The sequence below is a fragment of the Cucurbita maxima genome, unplaced genomic scaffold, assembly GCF_002738345.1.
Source record: "Cucurbita maxima cultivar Rimu unplaced genomic scaffold, Cmax_1.0 Cma_Scf00001, whole genome shotgun sequence".
NCBI classification, from domain to species: domain Eukaryota; kingdom Viridiplantae; phylum Streptophyta; class Magnoliopsida; order Cucurbitales; family Cucurbitaceae; genus Cucurbita; species Cucurbita maxima.
In genome coordinates this window covers 2,778,466-2,797,647 of record NW_019272017.1, presented here as the reverse complement: position 1 = coordinate 2,797,647, position 19,182 = coordinate 2,778,466, and the positions used below count along the sequence as shown (strand labels likewise).

The window sequence follows — 19,182 nt, the reverse complement described above, 5'->3', positions numbered from 1 at the left end:
TATTTACAACCAACTTTATATTTTAAATTTTAATTTGGATAGATTTAATCTTAAATATTATATCTTAATATTCTTTATTTTATGATTTGATTGGTCGTATATTTTATTTTATTTTTAATATTTAATTAATTTATATTTGGTAGGTATTGGTGGGTAGCTTGTATTCTATGAATATCAATGAAAATACAGATCTTCAATCCCAATTCTATTTCTCATTCTTAACACAATTCAATTCATTTCAAACGGAAAAATTAACTCAACCCAATTATTATTATATTTTAAATTTTTAACTAATTTTCATTTTTTTTAAATCATTAAACAAAATAAATGGTTTATTTTGCTTAAAAAATAATCTAAAGCACATGGGATGGCTGATGATTAAAATAATAAAAATTAATTATAAAATTCATATGGGAAATCAAATTTCTACAATAAAATAAAACATTTATGATATTTAATTAATAAAAATGAAATTGGATGCTTAAAATTCAAAACTTTGAATGTCATTGAATTTGAATATACAATTTCTATATATTTTTTTTATTTTCATATATTATTTAATTTTATTCAATATTTATTATTTGACCAATTTTTTTTTTTTTTGTTTAAATAGTCTCGTGTAGTTTCCATATATATTAATTATTTGTATTGCTTAGTTCCAAATTAATCTTTATTTGATTAAATAAATAATAATTTTGATGTATATTCTAAGATTTACTTCGAATACACGAACCAAAATAAAAAAAATGTCTAAAATAACAATTAATTTTGATCACGATGACAATTTGATAATAATTATAGATACGATAATAAATAGATTAAAATAAACCTCATCATTCAAAAAATTTAATCAACCCAACCCAATCCAACCGGTACGATTTTATTGTTAATTTTAAAATATATATTTTTATTTATTTTTATAATTATTTATTTTCCAACCAAATATAATTTTAATGGACAACTCAACATTCAATTATTACTATACTTGTCTTTTATTGTTTTAAATCTATCTTAATTATTAAATCTTCAATTTTTTTGATTTTTTTTAGTTAAATAAATTTGAACATCTGATCTCTTATGTCAATCATATACAGCTAAACGAACTGATATCTGATCTCTAATAACATTAAACTTAAGAATTTGGATATCTAATCTCTGCTAACATATGTCTGTTATTTTAGTTAAAAAACAATGAATATCGAGATTCAAATTTCCATTTATACATATCTAGATTAGTTGAATTCCGGATAATCTACCACCCAACAAGATCAAAATCATATTTTTAACCTAAATTTGTGGTTCTTGACACATGAGAGTTGAAAGAACAAAAAAAAAAAAAAATGGAAAAAGATAAAAAACTTTGAGACAGTCCACAAGATTCCGGGATGATTTGAAAATTGAAATGAAGGGAAGCTTATGAGATACGTTGAATTTCACATGAACGCGAGGAATGGGGGGAAACAAATGGCAAATAGGCTTAAACAAAGGGAAGGTCCCAAACTTGGCCGAAGAAATCCGAACAGGTTTTTCATCCATTTCCTCATATAAACACTTGTCCTCCTCCTTCCCCTTTTGCCCAAAAAAGCTCTTCCCCATTTCCTTTCAATTCTCTCCGATTTCTATTCCTTGTTTTTAATTGTTTTTGCCTTGAACCAACGCCATTCAAACATCAACAACAACCCCCCAGGTTTCTTCTCTCTCTCTCTCTCTCTTCATTCTTCTTGCGTTTCTTCCTTGTGTTCTACGTATTCCCTTTCCCCCCATTTCGTTTCTTGTGCTGTGATTCTGTTTTTTGGTGTTTTTGTCTTCTGGGTATTGCTGTTTCATCTTCCCCTGCGATTATTCCCTTGTGGGTATTCGTGAAATCGTTTGTTTCTTTGATTTACTCTTCATTTTGGTTGTTTTTTTTAATGGGTTTCTTGAATTTCTTTGATGTTTTTCCCTCTAGTTTTGGTTTCTGTTTAATGATTTGAGGATCTGTTCATCTGGGTTGCTCTTGTTTTGCTGGATTTTCATGGCATTTTGTTGTTCTTGGACTGTTCCATGGCTTCCCCTGTTATGAAAATGTTGTTAATCAATCTTCATCGGCTATGTCTTGCCTGATTTGGAATGTATAAACTAGGGTTTCTGCTTAATTATCTATTACGTTTCAATATCGTCAATGGATTTGGCTGTTCATCATTGATATCAAAGTTTTGGTTTAGAATTTTGGGTCGTGTTCTTTTTTCCCTTTAAACTACTTGAGCTAGTAGTTCACGCGAAGCTTGAGGAGATTGTTCATTGAAAATTAATATAAAATGTTGATTTGTTGGTATTCATCAACCTGGTGTGAAGTATAATTTATTGATTTGTTGCATTTCTTAAGGGCCTTCTCCAAATTTGGACTGCTTGAGGTTGCCATTTGGTTGTCTTTTGGTTGCCTTGTTGTTATCAAAATATTGGGAAAATTGGCGTTGATATCAATTGAAACTGGAGTTGATATCAATCCATGATAAGATCTTGTGATGGGGTCCTTGAACTTGGAGAGGAAATGGATGTTTCCTCTTGTGATAAGCTCTTTGATATGCATTTTTCTTCTTGTTACCTTCTTCAACATGGGTCTCGTCTCTTCGCTTTACACGATCAATTCGTTTTTCGCTATCTTTCCCGCTCGAATGACTATGAACTACACGAGTGGTGTTTTTGCTGAAACAAAGTTTGTTCAACCTCCACCTCCGGCTGGACCAACCATCCCTCGTTTCGCTTATTTGATTTCCGGGTCGAAAGGCGATTTGGAAAAGCTATGGAGAATTCTTAAAGCATTATATCACCCTTTGAATCATTATGTTGTTCATTTGGATCTCGAATCACCAGTGGAGGAGCGATTGGAATTGGCATTCCGAGTCGGAAACGAGTCGCTTTTTGTTGAAGTTAATAATGTTTTCATGATCAGCAAAGCCAATATGGTTACTTACAGAGGACCTACCATGGTTGCTAATACTCTCCATGCTTGTGCCATTCTTCTTAAGAGGAGTAAGGATTGGGATTGGTTTATCAACCTCAGTGCTTCTGATTATCCTCTTGTCACTCAAGATGGTTCGTTTCTTGTCATTTAACTTATGAATTTGTTCATCTTAATCCATTTTGATTCAAATTCCGTTCGCTTTACGTCGCAGATCTTCTTTATACGTTCATGAATTTAGATCGAAACCTCAATTTTCTCGAGCATACGAGCCAGTTGGGGTGGAAAGAGTTAGTATACCATCCTCACATCTCTCATATTTGAACATATCAAAGTACTTATAGTTGTAGAGCTGTTGTTCTTGATTGTATTCAACAGGGATAAACGAGCAATGCCGTTGATCGTTGATCCCGGCCTATATTTGAGGACCAAATCCGACATTTTTGGTGTCAACCCATCACGAACATTGCCAACAGCGTTCAAGTTGTTTACCGGTTTGTGTTCCTCTTTAAGTTGAATCTAGTATGCACTTGTCTATGTTGAGCGGAGCTAGTTCAAAGTAGTTTGGTGAGATTTCACGTCGGTCGGTTAGGAAGGAGAATGAAACACCCTATATAAGAGTGTGGAAACCTCTCCCTAAGACAATATCTAGTAGCAGTGGGTTTAGACCGTTGAGGTGATTCGGTCTATATTTGATTGGTGCAGGTTCGGCATGGATGGTTCTATCTCGTGGATTTGTGGAGTATTTGATTTGGGGTTGGGACAATCTTCCAAGGACACTTCTGATGTACTACAGTAATTTCGTGTCGTCCCCGGAAGGTTATTTTCACACCGTGATCTGCAACGTGCCGGAGTTTGCTGATACGGCGGTGAACCACGACTTACACTACATATCATGGGACACTCCGCCGAAGCAGCATCCACACATACTTAGTATCAACGACACAGAGAAGATAATGAGGAGCAATGCGGCGTTTGCTCGGAAGTTCAGACAAGATGACGCGGTGTTGGATAAGATCGACAGGGAGTTGCTTGGTCGGAACAAAGGAGATTTGACGCCTGGTGGTTGGTGCGGAGGCCAGCCCAAGTGTTCGACGGTGGGGGATCCGATGAAACTGAAGCCAGGGGAAGGAGCTCAACGGCTTCACCGTCTCATAGCTAGACTTGTTTTGGCAGCTAAGTCCGGGGAAAACCAGTGTAAATGAATTTGTTACAATTAAAACAAAACAAAGCAAGATTAGTGCCAATATTAATTAGCATATTATTAATATGCCTTTTCCCACCATGTTTCTCTTTTTATCTTTCATTTTCACCTCTTTTAGATCTTCAATCTTTGTATTTTGTGCGGAAAAGAATTGAATAAATAAAACGTCTTTACTCGCTCTCATTTTCTTTTACAATTAGAGATGTATGTTTAATCTTTGGAGTCGGGGTCTTGTGGGGACCCATCTTAAATGGGGAGGAAGTGAGTCTGGCCTCGCGCGATCAGCGATCAGCCTCAAACCAGATAGAGAATGGATTAATTATTCTCTACCCATTTCACTTTTTATATATGAATATAAATATAATTGAATTTATTAGAAAGACTTACGTTTTTTTAAATATTGGAAATCACTATAAATTTTGGTAGATTGAAAATTGAAGTAGGAGGTGAGGACGAGGACGGGGAAGGGTTCCCTTCCTCATCTCCGCTCCATACGGTGAACATCTCTAGTCATAATTAGAGATATTACAATTTAAGATTTTTTTTTTCACTTTTTATATTTGTTTAAAAAAGTATTTAAAAGAATAATGGACAATTTCCATACCTTAAAAAAAATATAATAATATTTAATAAACAAATAGATCATTGTTCCAACATAATTTTAATAAAATTTCAATATACTTATTTAAATAAATGAAAACAAGAACATATATAAGTATATAATAGGCGCTTAAATTTATTATTAACAAAAAAAAAAAACTCTTTCTTTAAGATACATTTGTTTGTTAGTAATTATGCTGTTAATCCATTGATTTTGATTTAGTCCATGTGGATATGATTTTATTGACACGTGGCCAAACTTAAAGAATAAAAAAGAAAATAAAAAAGGGAGATAAGCCTAATTGGGGAATTATTATAACAGCCTTGACTTCGAAATACGTGGAAAGTCCATTTCCAAATTGCCACGAAAATTAGTGCCAAAAATCATAACTAAAAAGAATTTGAGGTGGTTGACTTTGACTTTGACTTTGACTTTGTCTTTTCCCTTTTATTTATCATTCTAAATTTAGTTTTGAAGTTATCTTTAATAAATAAATAAATAAATAAATAACTAAATAAAAATTGTTGCACCATTATCCATACAATGGATAATTATATTAATTTTTTTTTTTAAGTAAGTCAAATAATTTCTTCATTCTTAAGAAAATTTATTGTTTCAACAAGTCAAATAGTTTCTTCACATCTACACATTTCTAGTTGAAGAATCACTCCTTAGGATCTGAATCAATTTTTAATAATGACGGGATGATTTGAGCAACACTTGAAGAGATAAAATAAGCATCGAGTCAATGCCTCGTTATATTCATCATCGACGTACCCGTAAATTAGAAGGTTTGAAATGAGAAATAATGAAAGAAAAGTCTACTGCATTGCAGCATTTGCAGCCTGCTTCTTTGGCCATTCTCTGGTTCAACAATTCTCTAGATGATGAAACAAAACAATCTCACATCCACTTAAATTATACACAGCCTAATAAGATCAATCTATGGCCAAAACATTTTAGAACCCTACATAATTTGCAGCGTGTTACCTTGCGAGAAGAGAGGAAGAATTTTCTCTGCTTTTTTTCGTCGTTAAAATATAAACTAGAGCTAAGAAAAGCCTCGACTCGACTCGATGTTCTTAGGAAGACTTGTCTGTACAGCAGGAACCACCACCCAATCGTTTGATCATATTTCTGGTGTGATATCTGCTCACCCTAATAATGAACTCTAGCATTTGATGTCTTTTTGATATCTACCCATCTCCCAGGTTAACGACCGGAGACGAATAATGAATTTGTCGACATCTGTTTCCCGTCAACTTGAACCTTTCGTGCCTTGGCCTTGTCGAGCCGAGCTCGTCTTACTGCCTCTTGGATATGACGATCGTGGTCCTTCAACATTTGGTCCATGTTGCCGGAAGGAACCAGTAATGGACCAGAGTAATGAATCTTATGACCTTTTGAGCCATAACCCACCTGTTGTATTAGTAGTACGTACACATGAACAGATACTCAGAAAACAGTGGTAAATGCAGATGAGTTGAGAAAAAATCATGGTAAATGCAAGAAAAATGCACTTGAAGGCACGGTAAAATACGTCGTTCGCATACTTACAACTATAGGGTCTTTGGTGCTGCACCTCTCTTTGTCGTGTGAGCCTACGATACTGTGATTTGAGAACTTCTGGTCGGGTAGCATAGAGGATTCCGAGGTTTCCTTGAAGGAACCAGGAAACCTGCCAATTAGTTTTTTAACCTCTCCTTGTGAAGCGTCAGACTTTTCCCCCAGCATACTTCTTCTAGGTGCTACTAGTCCTGAAGTTGTGAACGTATCGGCCCCGGTTGAGATTTTCGGAGCGTCATCTGGGTTCTTACTAGCCTTTACCCAAGCGGCCCGCTGAGCAAGTGGTCCTGAATGTGAGGCTTTCTTAGGATGACGCACCTGAGAATCCGTTCGTTCTGCTCCTTGTGATGGTCTAGGTGGATCAATTGGAAAGCCAGAAGCTTCTTCTGGGTGTGGATTAAACTTTTCACTCCGGCTCTTTGAATTGGATTGTCTTTTCTGCAAATGAGTAATCTTATTAGCAAAATATTTCAAGATAAAATAGCGTGCTTAAACAGACGTTGGATAATCAGTTGGACTCCGGCATCTAAATTGTAACTCCTCTACAAAATGGTTCCGTTTAATGTTCAACAGAAAGTTACCTGCATTGATGAGACTAACTCAGCATTGGCATCAGGTGCAGGGACGGCTCGAGACTCTCTATCTTTCCTTTGCAGGTCATGTCGGTGTCCCTTGCTTCCTACCGCTCCTTGTCTACGAAATTAATCACGGAACGTTATTTAGAAAACATGTAAATTGTTCTCATCGTGCAAGTCCAGATAGAACTACAGAAGGAACCGTGTAGTACATGGATGATCGTGTAAAAGATAACATAGTTATGATCTATCAACTGAAAAATATCTCCCAAGATTAACTAGAACGAAACGTGACACTCGTCAGCCAACAGAGAAAGAAGCAATAGTATCTAGGGTGTGTAAGTGAGTTGGTTCAAGTCTAGCAAAACAACCAAAATCGTCAAGATTCCAAAAACGAACTGATCCCAACTAGTGTTTAGTTTTATATTTCAGAAACCAAACCAATCACCATATAAACTTCAAAATCTATCCAAACCAAGTCAGCTCGATCAAACGAGTCCATGTTATGGTTTTGGCTTGCATCCATACTAGTATCAGTATCTCCCGATGATGTCGAAAATTATTAGCCAGTAACTGTGTTTGGATTAACTCCAACCCTGTGTCCCCCCAGTGATGTTGAAAGTAACCTCGAGCGCGACTGGATTAACTTCCTAAATAATTTTGAACCAAAAGTATTTTTCAAAAAGTCTATAGAACTTTATTCCTTGTAAATTTATTCCCAAGATGCATTAAGAATATCAGACATCACAAATTTATTTCTTGTAAGATTTAGTGAGGCAAGTAACTTGATACTATTCCACATCCAAGAGAAATAAACGCTAGATCTTGATATATTTTGTAGTATAACAAATACCTTCTAGCTTCCTCATCCCTTATCTTGGCATCAAATTCTTTGCTCGGAGGATACTTCGGCAAGCTCGAAGGATCACAAGGAAGTGGCTTCGTTGAAAAAAACTGAAATAAACAATTCGAAACAGTCAGGAATATAAACGTAATGTCCAGAGAGACTTCGCCAACTCAAGGTGAGCAACAAGGTTTTAAGTTAATAAATTTTGAACAATGGCTTGAACCAAGGACCCTAGAGAGTAACTCCAAACATTCTAAGTATACCACTATAAAACTTTAAACTGATCAACACAACTTGATAAATACAACATAGATAAATATAGAGAGAGATGCAGACACTTGATGGAGATTGGATACTCTATTATAACAGTCATATAAGAAAGATTATATAACCCATATCACAACATACTTCGCTTTTAAGGGCAAGAGCGGCAGAGCCACGATCAGCAGGATCTATAGAGAGTAACATCTCAATGAGAGCTAAAGCTGGTGCAGGGAAATCCTTAAACGTGTCAGCAACGCAGCATCTATAGGGCTGTTGGGGCTTAAATATCGTTGCATGTGGCAGCCTTGATTTTCTCCAATAATCCTCTGAAGGAGAGCCACAGAGTTTAAATATTTTATGTAGCTGCTCCACCTACAACACATAATGCCGGTGTAAATACTTGACTCGATAAGCATCATATGCTCGGGAATCAAAATAGCAAACATCGGATAGAAACATAAAGAAGCACACAGCTTCTAATTGGTACATGTTATGACAAGAAAAAACATAGACATGATCTCATAAGATATTATAAAGCCAGTGACCAGAAATGAATATTGAATTAACATGATCTCATAAGATAATAATAAGCTAGGAGTTTCGGTTTAAGTCAGATATAGAATTTGGCGAAAAATAATATACCTCTGTTCTTCCTGGCATAATGGGCTTCCCAGCATACAATTCAGCAAGTATGCAGCCAGTACTCCACAAATCTACAGCTGTACCATAATAAGTAGCACCGAGTAAAAGCTCAGGCGGTCTATACCAAAGAGTTACAACCCGACTTGTCAGCGGCTGATTTTGGTGGATATCAAAAAAACTTGCTAAACCAAAGTCTGCAATTTTCAAGACGCCATTATTGTCGATTAAAAGGTTGGAACCCTTTATATCACGATGCAGAACTCCATGACTGTGACAATGATCAAGTCCATGCAAAAGTTGTTGCATGTAACATTTAACCTGCCCTCAAGATAAATTAGACTTTAAATATCAGTGATCCGGTATAAATAAGTGAACCGGGAATATGCAAAAGTAGTTTCTTCAAATGCTTTGATTAGACATCAAAAAGCAAAGACCTCGACATTGATAAATGATAATGGAATAAAATCCTGCAGTTACCTGTGCCTCTGTAAACTTTACACCAGGGTGTGAAGCAAGTCCTGCCAAGTCGTGTTCCATGTACTCAAATACAAGATAGAGGCTGCAAGACATCCTTGACGTAACTAGACCCTCCAGCTTTATCACATTTGGATGATCGAGCCGACGCAATATGTGAATTTCCCTGGCCATAAAGCGGACGCTCTCAGGTTCCAGATTGTCGAACCTTACTTTCTTCAAAGCAACAATTTTCTTTTGGTCAAGGTCACGAGCCCTATATACATTACTATAAGTCCCTTGACCAATCTGCACAAGTGATCATTTCTTCATTATTAGTATCATCCTATTAAGATTTAAAACAAAGCATCATTACTATCATCCTAAAAATTAAAATGAACAATCACAATATGCACAGAAGAGAGACCACTTGAGCCATTCTAAGTAATATCCCACTTACTATCAGACATCTTCACTAGAGCCATTTCCAAATATTAACAAAAATAAAATGGTATGTACCAGTATGTTTCGATTGTTCCTCAAACAAAAGTGCAATTGTGAAACTTTCGGACTCCGTAGTCTCATTATTATCCTACTGAAAAAGTCGATCTACGTAAAGCAAGCTACATTAATCACCATAACCAACAAGTATGCGAGGGGCAGCTCCAGCCTTCAATAAATAAAGTGAATGCAAGAACAGCTCCAATAAAGGGCATTGTTGGATCATCTAGTGCATCTCTTAATTCTTAAGAAAAGACTGGGAGAGTACTATGTTCAGTCACAAAATGCCAACTCAACGTCTATTGCTCGATTAGAAACATCAATTTTCAGAACGAGGTGTGTGCAGCGTGTCCATTTTTTTTCCCTACTTTCTTCTCTGGGTGTGTGTTTGTTGGGAAGGGGACAATAAAACAATTCAAAAAGTAAATTATCGAAAGAGCGTACTTTATCCAATTTCTCAAAAGAATCAGCGCGTCGGGGTAACCACCCTCTGATTGCCTCTCCAGCAACTGCAGCCAGCCACGGCGGCCAGCCTGCAGCAATTTGGTCTCCCTCTGCTGCCTTTGGAATTCTCCCCATTGAAGGATGTTGAGCAGCCATATGCTCCATCTTCTCCCTCTTCCTCTCAAAAATTTCACTCTGCAATCGACCTGACCCATTCACCTGCTTGTTAATCAATGTCACTATTGCATCATTACCATCATGATGATCTTTAGATCGATAAGCTTCTTCCCTCGACGACGAAGTCACTCTTGCCACCTGCAGGTCGGACGAGGTCTTGTTCGACAGCCTCTCCCTCGGACTTTCCTTGCTATCCTCTATAGCAGAGGGCTTACAACAAACGCAACCCATAATGTACTCAAACCACCCCCAACAATATCCTCCTTCAGAATCAATATTCACCCTTCAAAATCATTCACTACCAATACATCCTCCTCTTCTAACACACCCATATCGTGAAAACTCAAAAAAAAACTTCGAAAGTAAACCTAAAACACCCACAACTTAGCTCATCAGAACCGCAATTCCCATTCCCTATCAAATACCAGAATAGCCACAACTTTCACAGCAGCAGAAACCAAACAAATTTCATCAATTACACCCCAAAATCTTGCAAAATCCTACCAAAATTCAGACGAAATACACATCCAATAACGCTAATAGATTCCAAAACAACACTAGCAGTCTACAAAAAAATCCCTATACGAAATGTAATCTAATCCCACTGAATCGGAACCAAAAGAGTATGGAGAAGAAACCCCAACAAACAAATTCATAAACTGAACTTACAAAAAACCAATGATGAAGCAAAAGGGAAGACGCTAGAAGTAGTTCCACGTTTTCCCAGGCTAGAAACAGCGGAGAGAAAGAAGAAAAAAAGAACAAAAAATGCAGAGAAAAAGAGAGAGAGAGAGAGTGAAGCTTATGGAGTGAACTGGGGCCTGAAAAAGAAGGACATGGATCTAGGGCACGATGATAACAGAAGGTGAATCAAGAAACGGAATAAACCAATAATTAAAAAATTAAATAAAGTTAAATTAAAATCGTAATTTATTTAAGAACAAAACAAAAAACGAAATTATCGTAATTGTCTGAAGCTTTTCGGTAAGAGAGAGAGAGAGAGAGAGGCCTGTGAATAAGACATTCTTCTCGGTTACTCCACGCGCTTATGAAAGTACGTGTTACACACTGCCAATTTATTGGCTTTAATAGCTGCATTTTAAAAAAAAACCAACTTTTAAAAAAATTTATGTATATTTTTTAGATTTTTTCTTTTTAAGCTTAAAGGTATATTATACAATTTTGCGATTAAAAGCCACGCGCCTGAAAAGGAGAGTGAAAGGGTAGCAATAATGTGAAGTTGTGGACGCCCCACTCCTCTCGCTCTCTCTCAGCCTGAGAGGTTATGATCAGTGATGTCGTTTGGCTCTTCTTTTCAATTATTTTTTTCTTTTTTTTAATATTAATTTTTTTAATTTTATTTTATAACTCTTATAAATCTTGTGCATCAATTTTATGTTATATTTAATCAATTTTAATTGCATTATTAAAATTTTAATTTTATATTCTTTTTTTTTGTGAAATTTAAAAATTATAGTTCGCTAATTTATTATATTATTTTTTTAAAAAATCAGAGATAAATTAGATCGAATATTAAAATTTTACAACCTAAACTTGTAATTGACTAAATAATAATAATAAAGATAAATCAACATGACATATGATTCCGATTCTTTGAATATCATAGAGATTTATATCAATTTAGCCCTATATATTTTAAATATGTATAAAATATTAAATAATAAATTGAGTTATATTTAAATTGATATATGGATGTGGTGGGCAATTTTTCGGGCAGTTTTTTTTTTTTTTTATAATTCAATTTACTAATACGACAAAAATATAAATAAATTTATGAGTTTGATATGGATTAAAAATTATTAAATTTTCTGTTGTATTTAGAATTATTTATATAAGAGAATTTAAATGGATTTTTTTTACAATAAAATTTGATTTTAATAATTAAAACGTATTTTAAAGTAATTTTTATATATTTTTAAATCACAAACAAGATACATTCAATTATTATCCATTTATGGTCTTTGTACTTTTTTCATTGGACAAATCTACCCCTACATGGGATACTTCTATTTTTTGTCTTCATTTGACCAAATTTTATTTATTACTTAAAAAGTATGATTGGTAATTATTGAAAAATAGCATTTTTTTTATGTGTATTATTTTATAAATAAATACAATCGGTTGAAATATATATTTTGATATGCCTCCTTCGGTAAAAGTCTACTCTTATCTTTGTCTGAAAATACTCTGCTATGGCTCTCGCACGGTTAAACTTTGTATTATGGCTTTCACATGTTCTTGTCTTGATTTGAAAACACTCAGTCACGGTTCTCAAACAATCGAGCATTGAAAAAGATATTTTACTAATAATAGTGTGTATTCTCCTGTCGTAGCTTAGTACGACGGTTGAGTATGGGCGAAAAATATACTCTTAGCTATTAAAAGGTTCAAATTTCATACCCGAAAAAAATATTTCGTCAAACATATGATTTAAAGTAATAATTAAATGTTATTATATGGTGATATATTTTGTTTATTATGGGCCTACGTGTCATTGTGTCTCCAAAGAGCCTAACATTATTAAAGCCTTTCTCATGCATGCACGTAGATTTTGTTTGTACGTATTAAAAATTCAACTTTTTTGTCCATAAATAATTGACCTAGCTTGATTACAAAAGATCACATGCCACGTCACACTATTTTATTTATTTTTTATAATAATACTAATATATATTACTCGTACGATTATGCTGAGTTTGGTTGGATACGCTCTAAGCTTTAAAATATAAGGTAATACGAGGATAATATAAGGACACACAGTATGGACTAAAGGCACGATGATAATTATAAAGACAAGTCAGAGAAGAACAAACCCTTAAAAAGACCCATTAAAGAGCTTGAAAGAACATAACTTGAGGACAAGTACACTCAAGGTAAGATAAGAACAGTAAATTTTTGGGACGAAAGTTCTTAAGAAAGGGAAAATTGTAAGACCGCAGTGTATCTTTCCATTTATTTTATTGTTATTTCCATTTATTAGTATTTTCATATCTTTGTAATTTATTTAATTATAAATAAGACACAACTTTCACACCATTTAAGTGTGGTGGATTAATCAAACATTCACACACACAGTGATTGTTTTAAAAAAAGGAAAAAAAAAAAACATCAATTTAAATTATACCTAGCCGTTCGATCGTGGACGGTTTTTCACGGTCAAAGTCAAACGATCTTCATAGCCGTTATAGCCATCGCTTAGTTGGACGCCAGCTGTCTCGGCCACAGGGCCTTTCACACGGATCATATAAATTTCTCCCGCACTCGCACTCTCTTCTGCTTCAGCACATTCTCCCACTAGAATCAGAGCGCTCCATCAACGACCTCTTTCCCTCTCGAGTGTTCTTGCCGAAATCAAACGCTGCTAGATCATTACCAGGAAATCAGAGGAAGAGATAGCAGAATCGGAAGAAGTTTTTCGCGTCGTATCGGTGATGAAAAACAGAGGTAATGTAACTTCATTCAGCCTTTTAGTTTTGTGGATAGTTCGCTCTTGACTATTCTGTTCTGGGTTTGGAATTTTAAGGGTACAGCCGGCTGTTCCGATTTTAGGGTTCACTGGAGAACTCAGAGGTTAATCAAAGGATTGTTCATTGTTTCTTTTTCTTTTGCCTGTTATCGACATCTTTTGTATTTTTCGTGGTTTCGATTAAGGAGGATTAGGGCGTTTTTAGTAGGTTGATTGCTTCCATGGAAACGTGGTTTTTTTGTATATCGTGTATCGCAAGTTTCAATTTATCCTCTTGCTCTAGGATCATTGTGAAACGGGAGATTTGCAGTTCTTTCTTTACTCATCTACTGGTTTAAATTTTAACGTCTTCTCATTTGAAGTTCTTGAAAAGTTTCTTCCATCAATGCAGTTTTCACTTCTTCCTTTATTCCAGGGTGGGTATTTTAGTTTCACACCCTCTTGAATGTTCTTAATTTTCCTAGTTGGGTAATGACCCTGGGCTGAAATAACGCTTTTGTGTAGATACCTAGCGCCAAGACCCGTCACAGTCTTCCGGAATAGACTACCACGCGTTGATGGTGGTCTAACATTGTTCATGCCACCTACTTCTGCCTCTCAAACGGTATTTAATTGATAAATTTCTCAATGGCTTTTCGTATTTCAGTCACCCTGAAATTTTGCTTTTGGACGGTGTCGCAGGTGCGTGTATGTGCTTTCCCCGCTACCCGATTGGGCTTTGAAGGGATTGGGATCAGTCCAGACTGCAACCCTGAAAACAGAGCTGGGCCAAGAGAGGTAAATGAGTTCGACAAAGCTCGTCCAACTAGTAGACACATTGTTGTTTTCTCTTTGTAGTTTAGTTTGATCAAACTCTTGCATGTTCTGCATCATATCAGCTTTTCAACTGGGCTGGTGGAGGACGCGGTTGTAACTAGCTGAAGCATAGAGTTATGATGGCGAATCAATCTAAATGGAATATGTAGCAGGCTTGGTGGTAAGTGCTTGTCTTAAACCCAAAACTTTCTGGATTGCTGCTGATCTTACTGCCTCAAAATGGTTAGATACACATATGAATCCCTTTAACAGAATAGAACAAAAGCCTTCATTCATGAATGTGAAGATAAAAATAATTATACAGGTAGATATCAAAAGTCCTGAGTTTATGATGGCCAAGTACAACATTCTCAGGATTTACATGTGCATTTTGCTGCTATTTTACTACTTTCTCAGTACAAGTACAACATTCTTGTATTTTGTTTTCTTCATACAGTATATGCGTTTGTCTTTTGGCACATCCAATGACTAAGGTTAATACCAGAAACTGCGAAGCTGCTGCAATCGACTGAACCATCCTAACTAGTTGACTGTGCTTCAATCCAGCGACAATTTTGTACTTCAGGCTCTGAAATTACAGCCAAACTGGACCAAGGAACCAACCCACCTGGGTTTCTATCAAACAATTTCAACTTCTCCAAGAATCAAACTTCAATTGATTTTTATTAGACTAATTCAATTTGTGAGGGTTAAATTGAGATTAAACTAGAAAACAGGGTAGATGGATGATTTAGTTAAATCATTGTGATTTGATTATTTATGGCTTTTTAGTACGATTGTTTAGTTGAAATGTTCAAAAAAAAAGTCGAAAATAGAATCTTTTTATTAGAATCAGAACAAGTCGGAGTACAAACTCATAAAAGACTGGAAAAGGACTGAAGGACACTAGGATGATTATAAGAACAATTATAAGAACAACACAGAGAAGGACAAACTTGTAAAAAGATCCTCAAGGAATTTGGGAGGACATAACTAAGAACGAGTAGTACTGGAATGAACTAGAGGAACCTCCAAGATACAACACTTCAAAAAATAATGTCGATTATGTCAAGCCTTGTTTGGTATGATGAAGGTCATATGTCGACGCTCTAAGATAGGTAACAAAATGTTAACCAAGAAAGACTATTAATCTTAACAAAAAAAAGATTGAGAAGGCAGTCAAAAGGAACAAATGTTGGAATAAGTCCATCGCCTCCAGACGCAAGTTAAGGACTAAAGGATGCAAGGACGATTATAAGGACAAGGTAGAGAAGGACAAACTCATAAAAAAGACCCTTAAGGAACTTGGAACGGCATAAAGAAGAAGAAGTAGCTGGGTATAAAGAAGGTCATACGCCTTAAACTCCCAGATACAAGGTAACACAAGAATTACTAAGGAACACTTATATTCTCAAAAAAAGATGTTAAGAAGATAGTCAATAGGAAAAATGCCGGAATAAGTCCATGGCCTAAAATCATAAGTTAATAACCTCAAGTAAGGACAAGCCGAAGAAAGACAAACCAAGAACATGGAAGGACATAACTCAGAACAAGTAGTACAAGGAGGAACAAAAGGAATCTGTAAGATACAACCTTCAAGGAATAAGATTGATTATGTCAAGGCTTGTTGAGCATAAGGAAGGCCGAACGCCCTAAACTCAAAGATATTAGGTAGCACAAGGATTACCAAGGAAAGCTTCTATTTTCCACCAAAGATATTGAGAAGATAGTCAAAAGGCACAAACGTCAAGGCTTGTTGGGTATAAGGAATGCAATACACCCTAAACTCGAGACATAAGTTAAGGACTAAATGATGCAAGGACGATTTTAAGGACAAGCTTGTAAAAAGACCCTCGAAGAAATTGGAATAAGATTCAACCCTTAAGAAATAATAGAAATTATGATTATTCATAACATAAATAGTTTCTAATAAATTTTGAACTTTTCACGGTTGTGATTATTTAGTTCTTATATTTTATATATTTTAATAGGTCTTCGAATAATTATTAGTTTTGAAATTTTGATTTTGATTTTGAATTTTTTTAATTAAATAAAATAATTTAGAAAAACTGAGATGGAAGTAAAATTTATAAATTTGATTTCAAAATATGAAAAAGAAAAAAATCAAATGGAGACTAAAATTAGTAAATTAATTTTTTTATTTTAGGAATTTTTTAGCTTATTTAATTTTGTAGCTCAACAATATTTAGGAAGTGTGAAGATTCCAACTTCTTACTTTACATCTTAGTTGAAGGCTTATTTGCTATGTTCACTTTAGCTGTATTATATGAATCTTACACGAATCTGGGAATCTGGATTCCAAATCTTGATCAGCATATAATGAGTTTGTTAATCGAATTAGTTTAAAGGTTTCCATCCCATCTTCTTCCCCATAATCATGGCGGATGGAATTTTTGGGAATTGAAATTGACCCATCGCTACCAAACTTGTTTTGCAGCGCCACAAGAACAATCCCACAGGAAATTGGCTGTAGGGGCGTGGCGTTTACCGCATGAGAAGCAGCAGAAGGTATGGGAATGGAGATGGCGACTGGAAGCAGCGACTATGGCAATTAACCACATCCCATGCTCTCCCGCCCATCTCTCTCGATCTCAACCCCTTCTTTAATTCCGAAGATTTCTCATGGGATTGCCATCCATTATTGCCCATTCCCCATTCCTTCTCTTAATTCTCCCTCTGTTTTCTGCAACAACCCGTTTCGGGTTCCATCCAGTGTGTCGAGTTTAGGATTTTGGTTGGAAATTGGGGGTTGTTTTTCTAGATTTTTTTGATTTATTCGTGCTGGAGATCTTTGTTCATATTTGAGTTTTAGTTCAGTGTAATGTGGAATGGAATGAGGGCTTGTTAGGCGGAGGTTTAGGGTTTTTGACAGATCATGATCAACATCCTCTCGCTGTCAACTCGCACATTGGATCTGGCAGGGGGTTTTTGATTGCTGGGTTTGTACGCTTTGCCATAGAGATTTCCTTTCTTCTAGGGACTCCATTGCTCTTCCACTCTTGTTTTTTGATTTGAAATGAAGAGGGGAAGTCTTCTTTCTTCACCAGGGGAAAATCAAATCAAATCAATGGCATCATCTGCGTTTTTGTTGATTTGTATGCTTCATTCTCTGATTGCTTTAACATGTGGAGCCTTAATGATGTTTTATTCCCACGAGGTCTATGTGTTTGGCCATGGCCCTGAGACTGCAATCAAGCTGCAGGGATCTAGCCCTCGTGATCAGCTTCTGATAAAAACATCTGATTCCTTCTCTGGTTTGCTTCTCTTTACTGTTGGGTTTCTTTTATTCATGGTGTCTTTTGTCAAAGACAGAGACTTCCAAAGCTTCTTTGCTAAAGGGTGCGTGTTGCTTCACTTAGCTATGGCCATATGGAGAGTTTACTTCGAGAGGAAGCTCGAAGATCTTGCTAAAGATTGGCCTCGACAGGTCGTTGGGGATGTCACATTGGCATTGTCATGGGTTTTCTTTCTTATGTATTCATGGAGAGAAAAGTATGATTAACTTCAGGTTCAAATTTTCTTTTAGCTGCCAGAATTGTCTAAAATTGTCAATTATGACTCTGCTTCTTAATTATAATGAGCTTGATGGAAATTGATATTGTTTTCACTAGTTTTTGCTACCATTTGTGTTCTAGAATAGGGGGTGTGGGAACTGGGAAGTGAGATAGGAATTGAACATTGATTTGATTGGTTTGCGCTAACATGGTTGAGCTTGAATTTGGTTTGTGTACTGTATCTGAAAAATATCAGATGGCTATCGTTTGCAAGAGTATGCGTTTTGTCTCTCCTTATGGTTATAATCAAAGTTCCAAGTCCATGGCAAAATGAAAGTTTGGCCCATGAATTTGACACTTGGAGTGGTAGCTTGGGCATTAGTGGAAGGATGGGCAAGAACGATAGGCCTCTAGGCGAAATGACACATGAATAAACTGACACCACAGGAAAATCAGAGTGATTTTGAGCCCATACAACTTAGAGCAATTCTAGTTTGGGTGACCTCTAAGAAGTGTGTGTGTGATGATTAAACATGTCGAAAGAACTCGTGCTCGTTTGTAGAGACAACCTTCTATGTCAAAGCCAACCGACAATGCTATGTAGCACATGTAGATTGCTAAGGATGTAGGGGAATTGGGAATATTGGGGCTATCAAGTGCAGTACCTTGGGTCTGGGACTTCACAAGTGAGATTAACTTGTTTGATTTGTTGTGCTAAAGTATTTGATTGTTTTCTTGTTGTTGTCTTTCATATAGTGGTAGAAGATTCTATATCCAATTATTTGATGTTATCGATTCTTTATCATTGTTATGATGTTATATTTTGACACAGTGGGCAGAGGAATTCAAACCAAAGGTAGATTAAATAAATCAATGGAACTTTATCTGTTGTACTAATGAATCTTGTCTTGATAGTTTTCGTACTTATGTCGATGGGAAAAGATTGAAATGAATCGTGTCTTTGATGATTTTGGCACCGTGACAGTGGGAAAAGAGGTACAGAACTCTGTCTCGCTCATACTATACATATAATGTGTATTAAACGCAATTAGAAGCACTTTTGAAGTTGTGTTTTAGTTTAGGATGTCTGATGGGCTGTTTTCACTCTCTCTGGCGTATAATCATATCTAAGCTTCTCTCGGTCTCGCCTATTTATTTATTTTCCTCTGG

The 19,182-nt window shown here is 35.7% G+C and overlaps 4 protein-coding genes across 5 annotated transcripts; 3 read left to right on the top strand and 1 right to left on the bottom strand.

Annotated features, from left to right (window-relative positions):
- Positions 1 to 1,459: 1,459 nt before the first annotated feature.
- LOC111480334 (beta-glucuronosyltransferase GlcAT14B-like) lies at positions 1,460 to 4,223 on the top strand. Of its 2 annotated transcripts, none has more exons than XM_023125314.1 (5): positions 1,460 to 1,687; positions 2,366 to 3,075; positions 3,156 to 3,231; positions 3,320 to 3,435; positions 3,647 to 4,223. In XM_023125314.1, exons 2-5 carry the CDS (start codon positions 2,505 to 2,507, stop codon positions 4,144 to 4,146), a joined length of 1,263 nt encoding a protein of 420 aa, XP_022981082.1. In that variant the 5' UTR covers positions 1,460 to 1,687; positions 2,366 to 2,504; the 3' UTR covers positions 4,147 to 4,223. The 2 variants fall into 2 exon arrangements, with proteins under 2 accessions (XP_022981082.1, XP_022981084.1); XM_023125316.1 differs by lacking the exon at positions 1,460 to 1,687 and adding an exon at positions 1,694 to 1,849 and having other exon boundaries at positions 3,647 to 4,146.
- A 1,329-nt stretch (positions 4,224 to 5,552) lies between these two features.
- On the bottom strand, positions 5,553 to 10,977 carry LOC111479043 (probable serine/threonine-protein kinase At1g54610). Its single transcript, XM_023123505.1, has 9 exons — positions 10,885 to 10,977; positions 10,039 to 10,629; positions 9,118 to 9,402; positions 8,641 to 8,958; positions 8,143 to 8,370; positions 7,741 to 7,841; positions 6,894 to 7,005; positions 6,304 to 6,750; positions 5,553 to 6,165 (listed from the first exon to the last, which is right to left on the bottom strand). The coding sequence occupies exons 2-9, from the start codon at positions 10,444 to 10,446 to the stop codon at positions 5,959 to 5,961; spliced, it is 2,106 nt and encodes a 701-aa protein (XP_022979273.1). The 5' UTR covers positions 10,447 to 10,629; positions 10,885 to 10,977; the 3' UTR covers positions 5,553 to 5,958.
- Positions 10,978 to 12,376: 1,399 nt separating this feature from the next.
- On the top strand, positions 12,377 to 15,122 carry LOC111486017. Its single transcript, XM_023133012.1, has 6 exons — positions 12,377 to 12,388; positions 13,535 to 13,680; positions 14,207 to 14,306; positions 14,384 to 14,479; positions 14,581 to 14,678; positions 14,955 to 15,122. Exons 1-5 carry the CDS (start codon positions 12,377 to 12,379, stop codon positions 14,617 to 14,619), a joined length of 393 nt encoding a protein of 130 aa, XP_022988780.1. The 3' UTR covers positions 14,620 to 14,678; positions 14,955 to 15,122.
- Positions 15,123 to 16,745: 1,623 nt separating this feature from the next.
- LOC111481757 lies at positions 16,746 to 18,219 on the top strand. Its single transcript, XM_023127348.1, has 2 exons — positions 16,746 to 16,866; positions 16,956 to 18,219. Exon 2 carries the CDS (start codon positions 17,535 to 17,537, stop codon positions 18,018 to 18,020), a length of 486 nt encoding a protein of 161 aa, XP_022983116.1. The 5' UTR covers positions 16,746 to 16,866; positions 16,956 to 17,534; the 3' UTR covers positions 18,021 to 18,219.
- The last annotated feature ends 963 nt before the right edge of the window (positions 18,220 to 19,182 follow it).

What these genes read in the sequence shown, in the direction of transcription:
- LOC111479043 (XM_023123505.1), bottom strand. Translation starts at nt 10,446, where the DNA reads ATGGGTTGCGTTTGTTGTAAGCCCTCTGCTATAGAGGATAGCAAGGAA. An exon ending in CTCTTGCCCTTAAAAGCGAA is followed by an intron (nt 7,842 to 8,142) that starts GTATGTTGTGAT and finishes TGTTTATTTCAG; the next exon opens with TTTTTTTCAACGAAGCCACT. An exon ending in AGGGATGAGGAAGCTAGAAG is followed by an intron (nt 7,006 to 7,740) that starts GTATTTGTTATA and finishes TTAATTTCGTAG; the next exon opens with ACAAGGAGCGGTAGGAAGCA.
- LOC111481757 (XM_023127348.1), top strand. Translation starts at nt 17,535, where the DNA reads ATGAAGAGGGGAAGTCTTCTTTCTTCACCAGGGGAAAATCAAATCAAA.
- LOC111486017 (XM_023133012.1), top strand. An exon ending in CTACTTCTGCCTCTCAAACG is followed by an intron (nt 14,307 to 14,383) that starts GTATTTAATTGA and finishes ACGGTGTCGCAG; the next exon opens with GTGCGTGTATGTGCTTTCCC. An exon ending in ACAGAGCTGGGCCAAGAGAG is followed by an intron (nt 14,480 to 14,580) that starts GTAAATGAGTTC and finishes GCATCATATCAG; the next exon opens with CTTTTCAACTGGGCTGGTGG.
- LOC111480334 (XM_023125314.1), top strand. Translation starts at nt 2,505, where the DNA reads ATGGGGTCCTTGAACTTGGAGAGGAAATGGATGTTTCCTCTTGTGATA. An exon ending in TCCTCTTGTCACTCAAGATG is followed by an intron (nt 3,076 to 3,155) that starts GTTCGTTTCTTG and finishes TTTACGTCGCAG; the next exon opens with ATCTTCTTTATACGTTCATG. An exon ending in AGCGTTCAAGTTGTTTACCG is followed by an intron (nt 3,436 to 3,646) that starts GTTTGTGTTCCT and finishes TGATTGGTGCAG; the next exon opens with GTTCGGCATGGATGGTTCTA.